Raw genomic sequence first — 18,071 nt, 5'->3', positions numbered from 1 at the left:
CTTACTTTGGAAGTGATCGTCTTCTATTACTGGCCCTGTTTGGACTGATGAAAATTATTTCTTTCTACAATTTGGTGGAGCATAATAATATGATTATGGTTGATTCAGAGGTATGTCATAGTATAATGAAGCTCTGTCTAAGTAAAAATTGAATAGGATTGGTACGAGTTATCCTTTTTCATGTCTAAGTAGGTTATTTTGGAAATAATTTTCCTTTACAAACTTTTCCTGAAAGTTCCAACAATCTAAATAGGGACTAATAAGTAATTTATTAGTAGGGATTTGCTAGCCAATTTCGCAGAAAGCCATTTCTCATATGGCTTTTGCATAAATTAGTCTGCAAATCCCTAATTCTCGTGGAATATAAGCGCCCGTTTGGATACCTCATATTTTGTATTTGGATTTGGAATTGAGTTTTGAATACAAAATGAGTAGGTCCACCCAGCTCATGTTGAGAGAGAGAGAGAGAGAGAGAGAGAGAGAGACTTCCAACTGGAGGGGAGAGGTTGAGGAGCAAAAGGGGCTGCCAGATATGTGGATTTCCATTTTCACAGCATTTTTGGAAATCTGATTATTTTCACTATCACACTCTGACTTGGAAATCAAGGATTTGATCCAGATCCAAATCACAATGCAAAAGTGAGAAATCCAAATCATAATCTTCTCGGCATCCAAATGAGCCCTAAAGTCAAATTTGACATGTTACATTTGAACTAAACATGCCAAAAAATCAAATTGTGCGGCAAAGGGAAATTTCGTTTTCCCTTTGGTAATTGTCATCATCACTTTCTAATAAACCGGTAGGGTCCCCGCCAAACCCCACCTTACGTATAAAAAAAACAAAAAAAAATCTCCATGGGATGATCCTAATCTATATAGAGGTTTCTATAATGTGCGGGTCCCTCTTCAGATGAGAGGGTTAGGACTTAGATCATCCCATGGAAATGATTCACGAGGTACAGCCTGTCTTTTCCTTTTTTTCAACCGGTTTGTCAGCGCTTTTTAAGTAAGGAAAACCCTTCTCAGCTCTTTAAATAATAAAGACAAGATGGGTCAGTGCCACTATCAAAACATGACTCTGCTGATATCATTGGATTTATATCTTTCTAGAAATTTCGTTGGTGTTGTGGGCCCTACAAACCTCCTACAAATCTACAATCAGGCCTTTTTGGTAAAAGATCCTTCTCCTTTTTTTGGGACCCATACATTGAACTCTGAAAACCGACGTAAGCCTTTCCCCCTTTCCCCTGTTTTTCTGTTCAGAAGATTTTATTCTCTGGAGTCTAGACCGGTTTTAGTTTTCTTTGTCTTTATATATGTTCCTTCTCTTCCCAATTCAACAATACCCGTTTCAACACTTTGATTAAGCATGGAAGAGGCCAAGGGTAAGAAGACTGAACTTTTATTTGTTTTTCTTATTTGGGTTTTGGGTTGCATTATCATCTCTTGTTTTTCTTTCTCTTTTCTTTTTTTTTTTTTTTTTTTTTGAAATGGTAAAAAAAATTGAACAGTTTGTATTGTGAGAATTTGAAGTGGGAATTCTCAGATGGGTCGGTTTTTTTATTTATTGTGATGAACATTGTACTTGATTTTGTTCTTTTTTCTTTCATTTGCAGTTTTATTTTTCTGTATGGGTATGACTAGGATGGTATGCAGAGTATTACTTGTAGATTTTGCATTAGGAACTCAGATTGGTTGTTTCTTCTCTTTCTTTCCTTTTTCTTTTTTCCTGTGTGGATTATTACCCTGCTTTATTTTAGGATCTTCCTTTTTCTCTATTTCTTGTTCATTGTTTGGATTGAAACTAAACTACTGGTTTGTGGGATTTGGAGGGGGGGAATCCCAGATGGATCAGATTTCGACTTCCAAGTAGAATTATGCTTATATATTTGTGCCAACATTAATTTTTTATTATTTTTGTTATTTCCCCTCTTTCATAGGTTTTTGTAGGAATCTAGTTTCTGGAATATCTACTTGGCAATCTGGAATAAATCTTTTCTTAATATATTAATTTCTAGTCTAACTATATTTTTATGTTGATTATTGGTGTTATTTTCATCCTTTTTTCTTCTTCTCTTTCATGGGTATTTGTAGAATTGTTACTGTAAGCTTTATTTTTATAGTTTGTGGAATTTGGTCCTGGAAACGTTAAGGGGTGAGCCTTGGCGCAACGGTAAGGTTGCTCCATTGTGACCTGGTCACGGGTTCGAGTCACGGAAACAGCCTCTCTGCAAAGCAGGGCTGCGTACATCTAGCCCTCCCAGACCCCACAATGGCGGGACCCTCGTGCACTGGGCCGCCTCCCTTTTTATCACAAGTCTCTCTTTCGTCATCATTTATTTTCTTCTCCTTCATCTGCATTAAGATTACAGGATTTATTTTTACAGTTTGCAAATTTAGGAGCCAGAATTCTTAGATCGGTCATACTCTTCTCTTTTCTCTTTATGAAGTATTGGTTGATAAGATTATTTATCTCCCACGTCTTTCTCATTTTTGTCGTATTTCTTTTTCTTTTCATTTTTCTGACGGATACATAGAGGATGGAAATACAAGGCCCTATTGAATTCAACGCATCCCAGTCGGATATCATGTTCTCCTGTTTCCTTGTCTCTACAATACACATAGGCACCACTTTAATTGATATGAGCCATTCATGTGGTGGGATTCACCTTGGATTGCCCGGAGCCCGAAAATCAATCATCCAAATCATGTGTTTAATGGCCTTTTGGCCATTGAATCCGGACTATTGTATATTTATATGTCTTACCTTTTTTCTGATGGATCTTGATCAAACAGTTAGGATCACCCGGTCATAATGATCTTCAGGCAGTGAACCATCTATGGTGAGGCTTATCACATGAATAGTTAAGAGAAACAGTGATTGGCTCCACATGTAATGAATAAACTGGAAAGCATGGCAATACGATGGCATCATAGGGAGAGGGATCGGAAGTTCTCAGATGTGTCAAGTTTCAACTATTGTATTACAACTACAACAAGATACTTTTTTTTCTGTTGTATGTGAAATTAGGAGGGTTAACTCTTAGGAATACTGCTTTTCTTGATGTAGAGTTATGCGTGACTCACTTTTTTCATCCTCTCCCTCCCCTTCCTCTTTCTGTTCTTTTAACTTTTCCTGATGTTTGTACTTTGTAGGATTGCCATAAGTCATTTATTTAACTTGTGAAATTAAGATTGGGAATTTTATTTTGATTTGTGGCCTGTGTTTTGGTATATTGAAGGACCATCTTGATTGATATGAACCATTCATGTGGTGGGCTCCACAACCTTGGACTGCCCGTCACTCAAACATCAACCATCCAAATCATGCGTTCAAAGGATTTTTGGCCATTAAATTCTGATGGTTGCATGTTCTTTTTTTCTTACCCTTTTCTTGATGGGACAGGCAGAATCAGCTGATCATAATGTTCTTCAGGCAGTGAACATCCAAGATGAGGCCTATCGCATGAATGGTTTAGATTGGTCATTTATTTAGAATTATGCTTGACTTATGTGTTTTTTGAGCTATAGTATTAAAAGTGGGAATTTTAAGATCTATTGGAATGTGCAGCCTATGTTATTTATTTGTTTTGTACGCCCTTCATGGAGCTCACATGCTATATTTTTCTTTTAATGGTATATGTGAGTTGCAATGAGTGAGTGGAAGCTATAGTGATTGTTTGTAAAGTTGGGAATTGGAATTCATAGATGGGTCAGATTTTTTAGTTGTTCCTTTCGATTTGTTTGATCTTCATCGCCCTTTCTCGTTTAGCTCTTTTTCCTCTTTTCTGTTTTTTGTGTAAGACTGTAATGAGATTTTTTTTAAAAATGGACTGTAATGAGATTTATATGCTAATGGACTTCTAAAACATTGTCGTTTTTGTTGTTGAATTGTGTTTGATTCATGTTTCCTTCTTTCTTTCTTTTTTCCTTCAATCCGTTCATTTTTCAGTGCTGGAATCCAAGGATGGAACTATTGCTGTTGCTTCCACATTTTCTGGCCATCAACAAGGTAATGGGTGCCACATTTTCGGCTCTCTTTATCCTATATAAGCTCAAATTTGTATATTTTTTTGAAAAAAGAAATGCTCAATCATGGTTTAAACTTTAAATGAAGCATGGGCATTAATGGTTTACTTGGACAATTTCTTTGTTTTTGTGGATTATCGGAGGACTCCTTTTTTAATAGTTCTAATAAAAAAAAAAGGCAGCCTAGTGCACGAGGCTCCAGCCATTGCAGGGTCTAGGGAGGGCTAGATGTACGCAGCCTTACCCCTGCTTTCCAAAGAAGCTGTTTCCGTGACTCGAACCCGTGACTACCAAGTCACAATGGAGCAACCTTACCGTTGCGCCAAAGTTCTAATACCATTTAAAATTATTTGAAAATAAAACGTATGGTTGTTGATATGTATTGCATTGTTTGGTCATGGATCAATTAGCTGTTCAAGATAGAGATCACAAATTCTTATCGAAAGCCGTCGAAGAAGCTTACAACGGGGTTGATTGTGGAGATGGAGGCCCTTTTGGTGCTGTCGTTGTTTGTAATGATGAAATAGTTGCGAGTTGTCATAACATGGTTTTGAAGAGCACAGATCCAACTGCCCATGCCGAAGTGACCGCAATAAGAGAGGTAAGACCCTGAAAGTAGCTTATTTTGTGAACAATTGGCTATATCTCTTGCGGTTTTAAACCTCTAACTGTGTTCTTTGTTTATTGGTATCCAATTTGGTAACTTTTTTTATTTGAAAGATCAAGATATTATTTCCAATTTGTTAACCAAAATGGGTTGTGGAAACTTTGGCTTACAAATCAGTGAGAATCAATTAACTCTGGTTTCATTGCTGGATCTTTCTCTATCTAGTCACTATTGATACCTAATATTTAGGCCAGAATTGAGTGACCCTATATTATCGGCCCATCTATCTTTGGTCATTCTTTAGGATTTGGGGTAACTCCTTCATGATTTGAACGTAATTATTTGGAATTCTCTAGCAGGCTAATACAACTATTTTTTTCCTATTATATGTTAAGCTTCAACATCCAAATGAAACATATTATTATGGGTAAATGTGATATTTTTTAATGTGTAAACGTAATTATTTGGTTTATTATTTATAAAAGGAAAAGAAATGTATCGACATGTTGGTTATTGTTTCTTGTTTGTTTAGAAGATTGGCTTGTGAAGGGTCATTTATATTCTCTATTAGGGTGTACCTATGTCTTAACATATTCGTATATATTTCAGCTGTTAGGACATGAACAGAATAGATCAGAATTTTAATCGCTTTCATGAGATCAAGGGGAGAGAAGTAGAATTAGTTAAAAGCTTCTCAACAGAGAACTGCAGTTCCATTTTCTAGATTTGAAGTTCAAACGTCAAACTCTGTAACATCACCTACCATATGAAGAAGGAGGAAAAAAAGAATCAAACCTCATCATGAACAGATCCAACCCTGCCTACCTTTATATTTACTATGTCTGTGCTTGATTATGGAAGACTTATTTAGAGTTTTAGGAGCTTTCACTTGTAGAAAAGAAGTCATTGAATAGATTTATGCGTAATTAGTGAGAAACCTTTGGAGTTATGCGTAATTACAATGAAATTGAAATGCCTTGAGAGGGTCAGAAAAGTGTTCGAGAAACAAAAGGAAAAACATTGCAAGAAATTTGAAGAAACAGTTCTGACCAAGCACATACGCAAACCTTCATACACCCAAAACTCCAAACCTTAATTTGCAGACCGTATTAGTTTCAACTGAGAAAAACAAGATTTGAAGAGAGAATAAACGGATCGATGTTAGATTCACAAAATTTTGGGATTTTTTCATTTTACGTAAATTTTTTATTTATTTTCTCATTTTTCTGTATGGATTAGTTATTATACATCACAAATAGTGATGTGTTGTTTTCCATGTTTGGGCATTATTTATGTGGATTTTATTATTATCTCTTTTTTCTACTCTTGTAATATTTATCTTTTATTGATAGATTTATGTGTAACGTATTGTTTGATTGTTTTATTCTATAGGCTAGATCTATCACGTTATACTTTTCGGTCCATGTGTCCATTTCTTACGAACTCTTGTTACTTTTTTGCATTTTGTCATATTTTTTAAAATTTTAATAATTGAATTTCTTTTATATTTGATATTTTAGAAATTTTTAGCTTGATCTATGTGTGTGGGCTTGTTCTTGATTATTTTACTGTTTTTAATGATATTTATTATTATTTTTTTACTTTTTGACAATTTTTTAAGGGCAGTGATAAATTGATCCCCTGATATCTCAATCGACCCCCATGTCTCTCTCTCTCTCTATATATATATATATATATATCTCTCTCTCTAAGCACTGCCCCATGTGGGGGTCGATTTAAGATATATGGGGGTCGATTTATCACTGCCCTTTTTTAAATATGATATTTCTTAGTACCTATGTAGTTATGTTAGTGTTTTAGCTACTTTGATTGTTTATTTGATAATTTCTTTCGTTAAAATATTTTTTCTACTCTTAATTCAAGTAGTAGCAAAAAAACTTGAGAGAAGCCCACTTAAATGTGGCTGATACCCTTACTAAAAGTAAATGCATAAGTGTGGTCGATACTTTTCGTTTCGGCCTCCGACTGACACGCTGACTGATACTGATATTTTGAAACTCGGTTGTAATTGCAACAATTATTTCCCAAGGGCCAAGGACATTTATGACTTGGTCTTTTAGTAGCTGGTTTTTAAAATAAAAAAAATTGAATGGAGCACATAATGAAACCATGGTTCTCATACATGTGTAGGGGTCTATTTAAAAAATTGGGACACTTGGCAATGTGTACCAAAATACCACCCATGGTTTCTTATCCTTATAATGCAGTGAATGGCAGCGGAAAGCACTAGAGTTCCTGCAAGAATGGTTCTCATACATGTGTAGGGGTCTATTTAAATCTTAGTAGGTTAACATGGTCTCAACCACGTGTTCTATGAACAAGTTTAGTGTGGAAAGGAATGTATTCAAGGCAAAGTTAATTGTAGATGTCATCATATCTACTACACAGCATGAGTTATGCTCAGCCATCCTCGACAATTGTGTGATTGATCCTTAATGTCCTCTTAGCACATGGGCATATGGTAATATTAGGTGTCTCCAAAGATCTAGACAACCTCATCATAGATGGGGTCTTACCCTGATCACTAGGTAACCAAGGGTACCCTACATCTTGTGAAGGTTTTATCCGAAGTTCCGAATGTCCCTCATGTTGGGATGTCTACCTTGTGTCTGGGTCTGGACCCGACACTGTTAGTGTAAGGTTTAGTTCTTTTTTTACATCCCACATACATTATGTTTTGAGATTGGCTATGCTACTATTTCTTGATTCTGAAGAGGACTTCGATTTCACCACTTGTAATGTTTATCAGGTTTTCTAGCAAATTGGATATGCTCGTGACAGTTTGAAATATGCTAATTTCTTATGGCATGTTTACTTTTCAGAGAAAAAAAAAGTGAAGTGATATATTCGCCCCTTTTTCTTCCCAGGGCCACCCAATGTTTGAAATATGTTAGTTTCTTGTGTCGAGTTGTGTGACATGTTTAAAATCTGTTAGTTTGCTGTGGCATGTTTGATATGCTTTAGTTTCTTATGGCATGTTTTGTAGATCAGAGTGTATTAAAATAGTTTCACATTACTTTTAAACTTTGTCCATATTCCACACAATCCTTGTTGGGGGTTCCACGTGAAAGCAAAGATCCCACATCGGTAAAGTGAGAGATGTGGATGGGCTTTATAAGGGCTTGGGCACCCTCCCCTTAATGGCTAGCTTTTGAGGGTGAGTTCTACCCGGGTCCCAACAATCCTTTCATCTGTACAAATGCTTGTGTGTTTTAATTAATGCTACTACTTTATTATAAGGTGGAAGATGCCACATATTGCAGTTTTCCAAGAGCTCTTTTTGGGTCTTGGCACCATTGCATGAAATTGTGAATATTTTATCTTTGACATCCATATGGATTTTGCAAATGACCTAATACATATTCCTTTTTAGGCGTGCAAAAAACTCAATCAAATCGAGCTTTCTGATTGCGAAATATATGCATCCTGTGAACCTTGTCCGATGTGCTTTGGCGCCATTCATCTTTCACGAATTAAGGTAGCACTCTATCCCTTACTCATTTTCTCTTATCATAACTGATCAAAGAAAAACAGAGGTAATTTGGGTCGGGTTGTGTTGAGCTTTTTCTTAAAAATGAATTGGAAACCCGGCTCGATTTTATGGCAAAGCTCAACCAAAATTCCCTAAAATCGACCCGAGTTGCACCCTCAAAGGAAAAGAAATCTTGTCATGACTACTTACATCTATCCAATCTTTTTGGCTGATTTTGTAATTGGGTGTTGCATGTTCTACTCTTATGTTACAGAGGTTGGTGTACGGAGCAAAGGCAGAGGCTGCAATAGCTATTGGGTTTGATGATTTTATTGCAGATGCATTAAGGGGCACTGGATTCTACCAAAAGGCCCAATTGGAGATTAAAAAGGCTGATGGGAATGGTGCCATCATTGCTGAACAAGTCTTTGAGAAGACCAAGGAGAAGTTTAGAATGTATTGATATCTCCATGGAATGACTTGAAACATTCTCGTTTATGCTACTTAAAATAAATATATTTCTCCATTTTCAATACATGGTTTCATTGTCTTTTTTGTTCTTATTCTAATCTTCTGTTATCGTTTGAAAAGTGAATACCCAGCCTCTAGTTTCTACTCACACAAGTCAAATAAGCAGCCATTTGCTAGTGGGAAGGTGAATATCATGCTTAGCTATGAAGGCAAATATAGCTATGAATTTCTTCCTAATTGATCAACATGTGCTGGAATTTTACCTTCAATGTGAAGGTTTTAGAAGGGACCTTATCTTTTAGGTGTGAAACCCATCTGAGAAAGATCAATCAATGGTAAAAGGCACTTTTTGGGTCCTACATGGGGGCATAGGTGGGCATGTATTACCGGAAAATTGCTGCAGTCCAAATAGGGACTGCAAAAATCCATGGGTTAGCTTTTCTTGATGGAACCATAAATCAGGCCTTACGGAAAAGCTTGATCGGATTGAAAATAAACATCAGAAAACAAAAAAATCTATGAAGATGACTAGAATCACTGTAATGGGTATCAGGATAAATAAAAAACTAATGAAGTTACAGCCAAAATCTCTAGCAAAAATGTCTACTCTCAAGGCTTTAATTATAACTCAACCCCTGATCTAACATCTATTTTGACTTGATAACTCTTTAAAAACCCTAATAAAGACTAGTAAAACCCAACTTACAGATATATATGGGGGTCCATTTATCACTGCCCATAATATATATGGGCGCCCTTGCAGCTGGTGTTTTCAAGGGCTCCCTCTACTTTTTCATTCCTCAAATAAATGGAAAAACAGAGAGAGAGAGAGAGAGCGGGAAATGGTCTCATTTAAATCTAAAATCGATCCTTTGGCGCGAAATCTAGGGTTTTTTACTTCGATCTAGGGTTTTTTTCTTCAAGCTAGGGCGTTTTTCTTCGATCTACGGTTTCTTCTGACAGATTGGGAATTTCTAAGAGATGTTTGCGAGCCAATTTGATGGTAACACTCTTCTCAGGAGGCGGATTCATGCCTTCTCAGTCAACTCAAAATGCCGATCTCGGTTTTTCTCCAGCCAAAGTAAGCGATTTTTCCTATTTCAATTTCCATCACTTTTTCTCTTCCTACTTTATATTTCAAAAATTCTCTTTCATTGGATTGCAGAGTCGCATTAATCAATGCTTGCTTCCTCTGACGGTGAAGCAGATCAGCGAAACTTATCAATCTGATGATAAATCCAACTTTGTGATTGATGACATTGAAGTGAACAATGTATGGTTTCTCCAAACCTAGACAGATTCTTTGTACTTTGGTTTTATTTTTCATTTGGGAAGTTATGATTTTAGGATGTTTTTGGAATGACTGGGGATTGTAGGTTTTGCTGCTTGGAATGGTGAGTAGTAAAGTTGAAAAGGTTACGGATGTCTCTTTCATTCTCGATGATGGGATGGGGACGGGACGGATTGAAGTTCATAGATTGTGAATTTTTCATTTTGTTTAGATTTTGTTTCACCTTTTTTGCTATAATTTTTGGAGGATATAATTCATTTGTTTATTGTGAAACACTTCCCCTCACATGTGGCCCCTCTTTTTTTGGGTTGTCCATACACGTGGATTTTTAATATCAAGGAGTTTTTGGGTTTTGAACTCAGGACCTGCTGTGAGGCAATAGCTCTTATACCACGTGAAAACAACCACTTACTCCAACAGCTTATGCCCTTAGAGTTGGTGTTTTTTTTTTGAAATGGTGAAAAATATCATAAAAAGAACAGGGGGGGACCGAGATGGACCACACCCGAGAATACAGGAAACAAGAAAAAGAAAGAAAAATTACAAAATAATACTCACGGAGGGAGAAAATCAAACCATTCCAATTCCGAACGACTAACTCCACCCCTAGCCAAACCATCCGCCTCTCCATTAGCGGACCTCCGCACATGATTAAACACAATACTCGAACCCGAGATTAAATCCTCTATTTCATCAAAAATAGAATAGAATCTCCATGGAGGCAACACCGCCCTACTTAACCACCGAATCACATTGAGTGAATCACCCTCCACAATAGTTTTGTCCATGTTCTCTCTATCAATTCTTTTGATACCTTGATAAGCCGCCTTTATTTCGGCCTCCGAAGCATCACATATTCCAAGAGGGCCAGAATAAGCCCACACAACTCCACCACAATCATTGCGAAACACACCTCCAACCCCGGCCGGTCCCGGGTTTCCAAGACTCGAACCATCAAAATTCATTTTAAGCATTCCACAAGGAGGAGTCTCCCACCGTTGAGCAATCCGAGGCCTATTATCCGAACTAAAACAAACTTCCTTCCACCCCTCCCAAAGGTCATAAGCCGATACAAAACGGAAAGCCGAAAGACATCTCGCCCTTAGAGTTGGTGTTATTTAATAATTTATACTCTAACAACTTAATTGGTTGTTTTCACGTGGTATCAGAACTATTGCCTCGAGTTGGTGTTTTTTAATAACTTATACTCCAACAACTTAATTAGTTGTTTTCACGTGGTATCAGAACTATTGCCTTAAGGCACAACAACTCCATATTAAAAATCCACGTGTATGGCCAACCTTCAAAAAAAAGAGGGGGCCACATATGAAGCGGAGTGTTGAAATGTAAATTATTAACTAACACCAACTCTATCAGCTTAAGCTTTTGGAGTAATTGGTTGTTTCACATTTATTGTATTGCTTTGTTAGCTGAATTAAAACCAGGGTGATTTGGATGGTTTTTCAGGACAAATGATTCTGCAGAGTCAAATGAAGTCGCTGTTATTCAGTAAGTTTTTATCTCAATTCCTTTTTCCTCTTGTGGGTTGGTTATTTATGTGCTCTCCCCTTGTTTTTCGTTAAATATATAAGGATGTTAATGTTTGCAATAGATTTCGGCATTGAAATTATCTACATGTCTTCATCGGACCCATTGATTTCAATTTTTTTTTATCATTGTAATATTGCTTTGTACAATGCACTGCATTAGACTTCAGACGGTTTATATGTGTTAAAAATATAAAAGATAAATAATGCCTTTCTCCAACAGAAGCTATTGGAGAAGTTGGTAAGTTAACATGGTATCAGAGCCAAAGGTCTTGAGTTCAAACCTCCCGGATAGCAAAAATCTACATGCGTTGGTCGGCTCCAACAGCTTAAGCTTTTGGAGTAAAGTGTAGTTTACATGGTATCAGAGCTTAAGCTGTTGGAGAAAGGCGTTATTTATCTTTTGTACTTTAACACTCCCCCGCACGTGTGGCCTACTTGGCAAACACGTGGCACATGTGGTCCCACTTTGGGCCGACCATCGCATGTGGATTTTTGCTATCCGGGAGGTTTGAACTCGAGACCTTTGGCACATGTAGTCCCACTTTGGTAAGTTAACATGGTATCAGAGCCAAAGGTCTCGAGTTCAAACCTCCCGGATAGCAAAAATCCACATGCGATGGTCGGCCCAAAGTGGGATCACATGTGCCACGTGTTTGCCAAGTAAGCCACACGTGCGGGGGAGTGTATAAAAGATATATAACGCCTTTCTCCAATAGCTTAAGCTTTTGGAGAAGTTGGTAAGTTAACTTGGTATCAGAGCCAAAGGTTTCGAGTTCAAACCTCCCGATAGCAAAAATCCACATGCGATGGTCGGCCCAAAGTGGGACCACATGTGCCACGTGTTTGCCAAGTGGGCTACACGTGCGGGGGAGTGTTAAAGTATAAAAGATAAATAACGCATTAATGATTGTTTTATTTTTTTTTCTGATGGTAGGAATGGGATATATGTTAGAGTTAATGGCCACTTGAAAGCTTTTCAAGGAAAAAAGCATGTTGCGGCCTTTTCTGCTCGGTTTGTGTTTAATGTTTCTGCAATTTTATTTCTTTAGGCTAATGATTATAGATCAATGCATTGTTCTATTAGCATGTTCAGGCCATAAAATAGATTAAGTCTGTACTGTTGAAGTTACATGTATTTTTTTTGTCTGGTTAGCTTTGAGGTTTTATATTGGCTCATTTGGATTTTCATCATCATCATCTTTTTAATGTTTGAATTAGGCTGCGATTAGTATCCTCTTGAACACTTTTTTCTTGGTAGAAAATGTAGCATTTTAGGTCCTGTTTTTCATATTAAGACAACCGATTTTCAGCCCAAAACCTATTATTGGACTCAAAACCTCTTGAACACTTTTTCATATTTAGAAAATGTAGCATTTTAGGTCCTGTTCGTTTCAGATTATGTCAACAGATTGTCAATTTTGAAATTCGGTTCCTAATGAGCAACAAAATACAAACAATTGATTAATATGTTTACTCTTCCTGTTTCTGTTTATTTTCTTAGTTCTCTGTGGATAAGGGCATGGATAAGTCAAGCGACTTTGACCAAATGATCTTGGCAACCTTTCTTGAACCCAACGCCAAGTGATTTATCTATAACAATTCTATTCGTACCATTTTAAGAGGACTGGTTTAGTAGTGCTTGGTTGTTCCCCAATGGGTACTTGGCCATCTTGATTGGTGCAAGTGATGGATCCGATACCAAAATGTGGGAAATCACGTGTCATTTCCGGGGTTCCCTACTACCAATGAGAGTCCAATTGTTTCAACAACTGTGTGATATCGAGCTCATATCATTTAATGTTTTTGCTTTAATAATTGAAATGGAATCATGGGATATGAAATAATTAAATTCCCAACATTTCATTGATTGGTTTGCTTTTCTTTTAACTAAGTAAATCCTACTCTACTCAACATGATGTGGTCGAGTACTCAGTTGACATGGCTGAGTACTTGGTGGATGCGTTTATAACTCGGGAAGGTCAGAGGAGTTTTGATTGAATTTGTAGGGCAAAATGCGGCCAAGGTAAATGGGGGTCGACTTGGAGGTGTTTTGAAACCATGCTCCCAGGGGCATTGGAAGGGTGAATAACTGAATAAGAGCTATATAAACAGAAAAAGCTGCATTCAAGTGTATCACTTTAATCATTAATCATAATAAGTTCCGAATGTGTCGGATTTCTTGTCTGGTGTTGTGAATCTTGTGACATGTGGGCTCTTTCTACATTTCAGTGCTGAAGAAAGTGGATTACATGTGGATGAGATTGCCAAGCGGCTAGGTGTCCCAAAGAATAAAGTCATGTAACTCTCTCTCTCTCTCTCTCTCTCTCTCTCCAACACACACAAACACACTTTCATGATCTCATCTGCTCATGCATAACTGTGTCTCTGGATGATCCAGGGAGTCTATTAATTACTATATTGACATGGGCAATATGTATTCAACAATTGATGATGATCATTTCAAGTCGACACATGATGGCTGATTCACACTGGTATTTCTCCGCTCTCTCTCTCTCTCTCTCTCTCTTGAATGGTGGTATTTGTCTTCTCTCTATTGATGAAAAGAAGAATAGAGTGCACTATGTTTTTGTAATTGAAGAGTGCTGCATTCTGATATGGATTCTTTTATGCATGTTATAATGGGGTTTCAATTTCATGTTTCTCTAAATTCAATCTGAACACATTTCTTCAAGGGGAATAGTTGGGTGAAGGACGCCCATGGCAGTGACGGTCTGCCCTTTACCCCACTATTGATCTCATTACCTTAGAAAGTGCAAAAGCAAGTGGAACCCATCTTCTAGTTTCTGTCTTTCTGATATCCTTGAAGAGTACTTGGCTGGCATTCGATATTCATCGGTGGAAGGGTGTTTTTTTTTTTTATGGGCCTGGTGGAGGGGTGTTAAACTGAAACATGTGATTTCTCATGATGAAAAAGCAACATACTTGATTTTCATGCAATACATTTACGAGAGTCGGGGATAAATCTAGTTTTTTTAGACATTATTTGTCACATCAAGAAAGAACTAGCATCTGAAATCATCCTAACCGACTAAAAGTTTCTAAATTTAGAATCATTTTTTGGAATAAAAAAGTGCATGAATTTAATTTCTGAATATCCACCCCTAGGTCCCGCCACATCAACAAGCCAGTATTTTTATATCAACCTTGGGTCCCACATGAGACGTGTATGCGATTGAGACCATTTGCCACAGTGGCCACATGGCGGGGCCTACTCTAAAATCAACCAATAATCAAGCAATTATGTGGTGGCCCGCTGAAAAATACAATTAGGTCCTACCCGTTTTTTATTTTAAGAATTAAACACAATTATGCCAATTCCTACTCAAAATTCCTCGAAATCCAAAACGAAGGGAGCCTTAATACATCCAGAGAGTTATCAAGAGGCAATAAGGAATCAGAAAAATAAGACAGAATATATATAGAACAATATTAGAAAGCAGAGACTTTAGAGCATAAAATACAGTATTTTTCAAAAGATACAGTGGGGCCCACTTCAAAGGACTTCTTGTCTCAGGCCCCATATAAAATCTCGAGAAAGCAAAGCATATCGAGAGGTGAATCTATATTGCATAGGTGTGCCCCCATTTAAAATTTATCAAAATTAGAAACTAAGTGGGATAGTTAACTACTTCTCGTCTCTGTAAAATAGAAACTAAGAATCCTATTCACTCAGGGAGAGAAAAATTTATCAAAATTAGAAACTAAGTGGGATAGTTTACTATTTCTCGTCTTTATAAAATAGAAACTAAGACTCATCTTATTCACTCAAGGAGAGAAATTTTTGGTAGTTTCTTTGAATTAGGATCCCAAAGAAAGACTTCAAGCTTCATCCATAGTTTTTCCCCTTCAGTGTCTATTCAAGTTCACGTGTGTATCCAAAAAAAAAAAAAAAAAAAAAAAACTGTCTCTTTCACGCCCTCTTAGGTTTTGAGATACTTTTTTTTACCAATACAGAAGGCTCTTTTCAAGATGAGAGGGATTGAGTATAAAAGCTTCTTCCATGAATGTACACAAGTTTCTTCTCGAGATGAGATGGATTCAGAAGAAAAGGACCTTCAATTTATCCATGCTAATACGTCTGTTTCCTTGGAACTTCATCGGGATATCAGTAATCTTGCCCTCCTTCCCGTAAAGTCTCTCTTCAAATTCAACTGTGTTTCTAAAAAATTTCACGCCTTGATAACCTCACCCACCTTTGATAAAGTTCGTTTGGAGCTTCGAAGGTTTGACATCGATGGGCTTTTCTACAATGGCGGGCCCCGACATGACTACTTTTGGAATTGGCGATATGAAGATTGAGACATACATAACCCAATACCTTTAGAAGGCGGCGATGACTATGTTACAAATATTAGGCTGAGTTTTTTATCGGATGCCACCAAGATGGAAGACCACGAACGTGTGTTTAATTCTTGTAATGGGTTAGTCTTATGCAAGCAAATATTGTGTAGGGAGAAAATTTTGTGTGTTTAACCCTCTCACCAAGAGATATGTCACTCTTCCATATTGGCCTAAACATACGCATCCAGAGACTCAAGTCGAGTTTGCTTTGATCGCTGATCATCTATTGACAAACACCTACAGAGTGGTATGTCTAATTGAACCTAAGAAGGGGTACTCTAACGCTGAGATTTTAATTTTTTCCTCGGAAACAAGCAGGTGGAAAGATTCATCTTTGAGTCTTCCATCATCGTATTGTAGTGGTTTAGGACACTCGAAGGCTTACTTCAAAGGAGCTCTTTATTGGGATTGCTTGGAGGGGTATGCTCTTGTTTGTTATCTCATGGAAGATTCTGTTAGGCTAATTGAGGTTCCGACGATGCTGTATGGGAGAAGTCTTTGGGTTTCACGAAGAGGGGAGCTTCTTTTTGGTTGCCATGCTTACAATAGTGAGTTTGAAATATGGGCTCTCAATTTTAATAGGGACAAGTTTGAGCCTCAACATTGTGTGGAATTTGAGAATTTAATTGAAGATCTCTGTAACATCCACACGGAGCTTGGTGGTGAGGGAATATTAGTGTTCCTAAAACCTAGTACGGTGAGGGTTCGTAGCGATTCTTTGATTAGAATCCTTGCTTGCAATGTGGGTCTGGATGCTATTTTCTTGCTGGTACCACAGGCAATCGTCTGTTATCACGTAAGCACGAGAAGTTTAACGACGATTCAGGGTCTTCCGGTTGGGAAATTTGAGTCGGAAATTCGCGTGTTTCCTTACAAGATCACCTCTGCCATCTTGCCTTCGCAACTGAGGGATCATGATCATGCAAAGGTGAGCTTCAACAATGTAATTCTACTTCTTTTCTTTAATGGAATATCATTATGAGGTTGTTTGATTGAAAATTATGTTGGATAGGATGTATTCTAGGATGCAAATCATTCATTTCCTTTCTCAGGTATAGAAATAATGTATATTAAAACTTGTCAAGAACGACACATCTTAGAATACAAGACAAACTGAAATAATGTCCTATAATTAAAACACCTAGACAATCAATCATAACCCAATTTGATCTATGTTCACTTTCTTCTATTCGTCAATTGGGGAATGATATTTTGACACTCAAAGCTAAAGAGGCAGAACAGTATTGCTCTGAAACAGAGGAATGAAGGGAAGTTAAGCAAGAAGAAACTAGAATCCAGGAACCTCAACCTCTTAAAAAGGACATTATATCAATCAAGAAAATTCATTTCAAGGAACTGCTTGCGGAAAGGAAAAGCAAACTCCCCAACCCTACGAAAATGAAACTTGGCAGGAGGTGAGTAGAAAGAACTACCAGAATTTGCAGAAGAGACAAAGAGCTATGAAGTTGAGTCAAAGTATGATAAATCATACGCCCTTGATTATTAGTGGTTCTTGAGATACTACTTTGTGCTTCGACTTTTCCTTAGATATTGCTTATAAGGGTATGTCTTGTATTTGTTCTCTTGATCTTTATCCGTATTTAGTGTTTTGTATATTGATTGTAGGGAAATGATATTCCCCCTCTTTTAAGGAAGATACGTTCAAGGGGGTGAATTTATCCTCAAGCAGTGAACCGTATTCTCTTTTGGGGGGGGGGGGGGGGGGGGGGGTATCACTCCATTTGATTGTAATATCTTTCCCATTCTAATAAACCGGTAGGGGTCCCCGCCAAACCCCAACTTACCTTCTTTTTTTTTCTTTTTTCTTTTTTTAAAAAAAGGGCAATCTGGCCTAAGGCCTTCAAGAAAAAAAATTTCTTAAAAATTTTAAGAAAAATGATGGCCTAAGGCCTTCAAGAAAAATTGGTGGTCCATCAAATCCCAAAATTTTTAAATCAAAAGGTGAAGATGTAATTAACAGCCTAGATAGGTGGAGTTATGTACCCGCAAATATCAACTTGGGCTGGGTTGGGTCAGGCTGAGGCCAACATTAGTCCAATATGAGATAGCATTCCCTCAACTTTAACCGAACCTTAGTTCGAGGATGGTCAATCCTAACCCAACCCACGTCTAAATAGATCAACCCTAACCTGACCTGTCTAACCCATTTGTCTAAATCAGGTAGGGTTTAATTGGGTTCGGCTAGGGATAACCAAGAGAAAAAAAACAAAAAAATTACAAAGAAAACCCCAAAAATTTTAAAAATTG

At 37.3% G+C, this 18,071-nt stretch overlaps 1 protein-coding gene and 1 pseudogene across 2 annotated transcripts; both read left to right on the top strand.

The window, feature by feature from the left end:
• The first annotated feature begins 1,193 nt into the window (after positions 1 to 1,193).
• Positions 1,194 to 8,664, top strand: LOC143880770 (guanosine deaminase). Its single transcript, XM_077383748.1, has 5 exons — positions 1,194 to 1,385; positions 3,953 to 4,012; positions 4,440 to 4,630; positions 8,031 to 8,135; positions 8,404 to 8,664. Exons 1-5 carry the CDS (start codon positions 1,370 to 1,372, stop codon positions 8,590 to 8,592), a joined length of 561 nt encoding a protein of 186 aa, XP_077239863.1. The 5' UTR covers positions 1,194 to 1,369; the 3' UTR covers positions 8,593 to 8,664.
• A 427-nt stretch (positions 8,665 to 9,091) lies between these two features.
• Positions 9,092 to 14,109, top strand: LOC143880769 (replication protein A 32 kDa subunit A-like; annotated as a pseudogene). Its single transcript, XR_013251784.1, has 7 exons — positions 9,092 to 9,681; positions 9,766 to 9,873; positions 9,977 to 10,080; positions 11,359 to 11,400; positions 12,376 to 12,453; positions 13,671 to 13,739; positions 13,840 to 14,109. The product of XR_013251784.1 is annotated as a replication protein A 32 kDa subunit A-like (transcript).
• Positions 14,110 to 18,071: the final 3,962 nt, after the last annotated feature.

Source organism: Tasmannia lanceolata, unplaced genomic scaffold (assembly GCF_043159265.1).
Source record: "Tasmannia lanceolata isolate RefF3 unplaced genomic scaffold, GAP_Taslan_0.1 ptg000007l, whole genome shotgun sequence".
Taxonomy (NCBI): Eukaryota; Viridiplantae; Streptophyta; class Magnoliopsida; order Canellales; family Winteraceae; genus Tasmannia; species Tasmannia lanceolata.
This window is presented reverse-complemented; position numbering and strand designations above follow the sequence as displayed.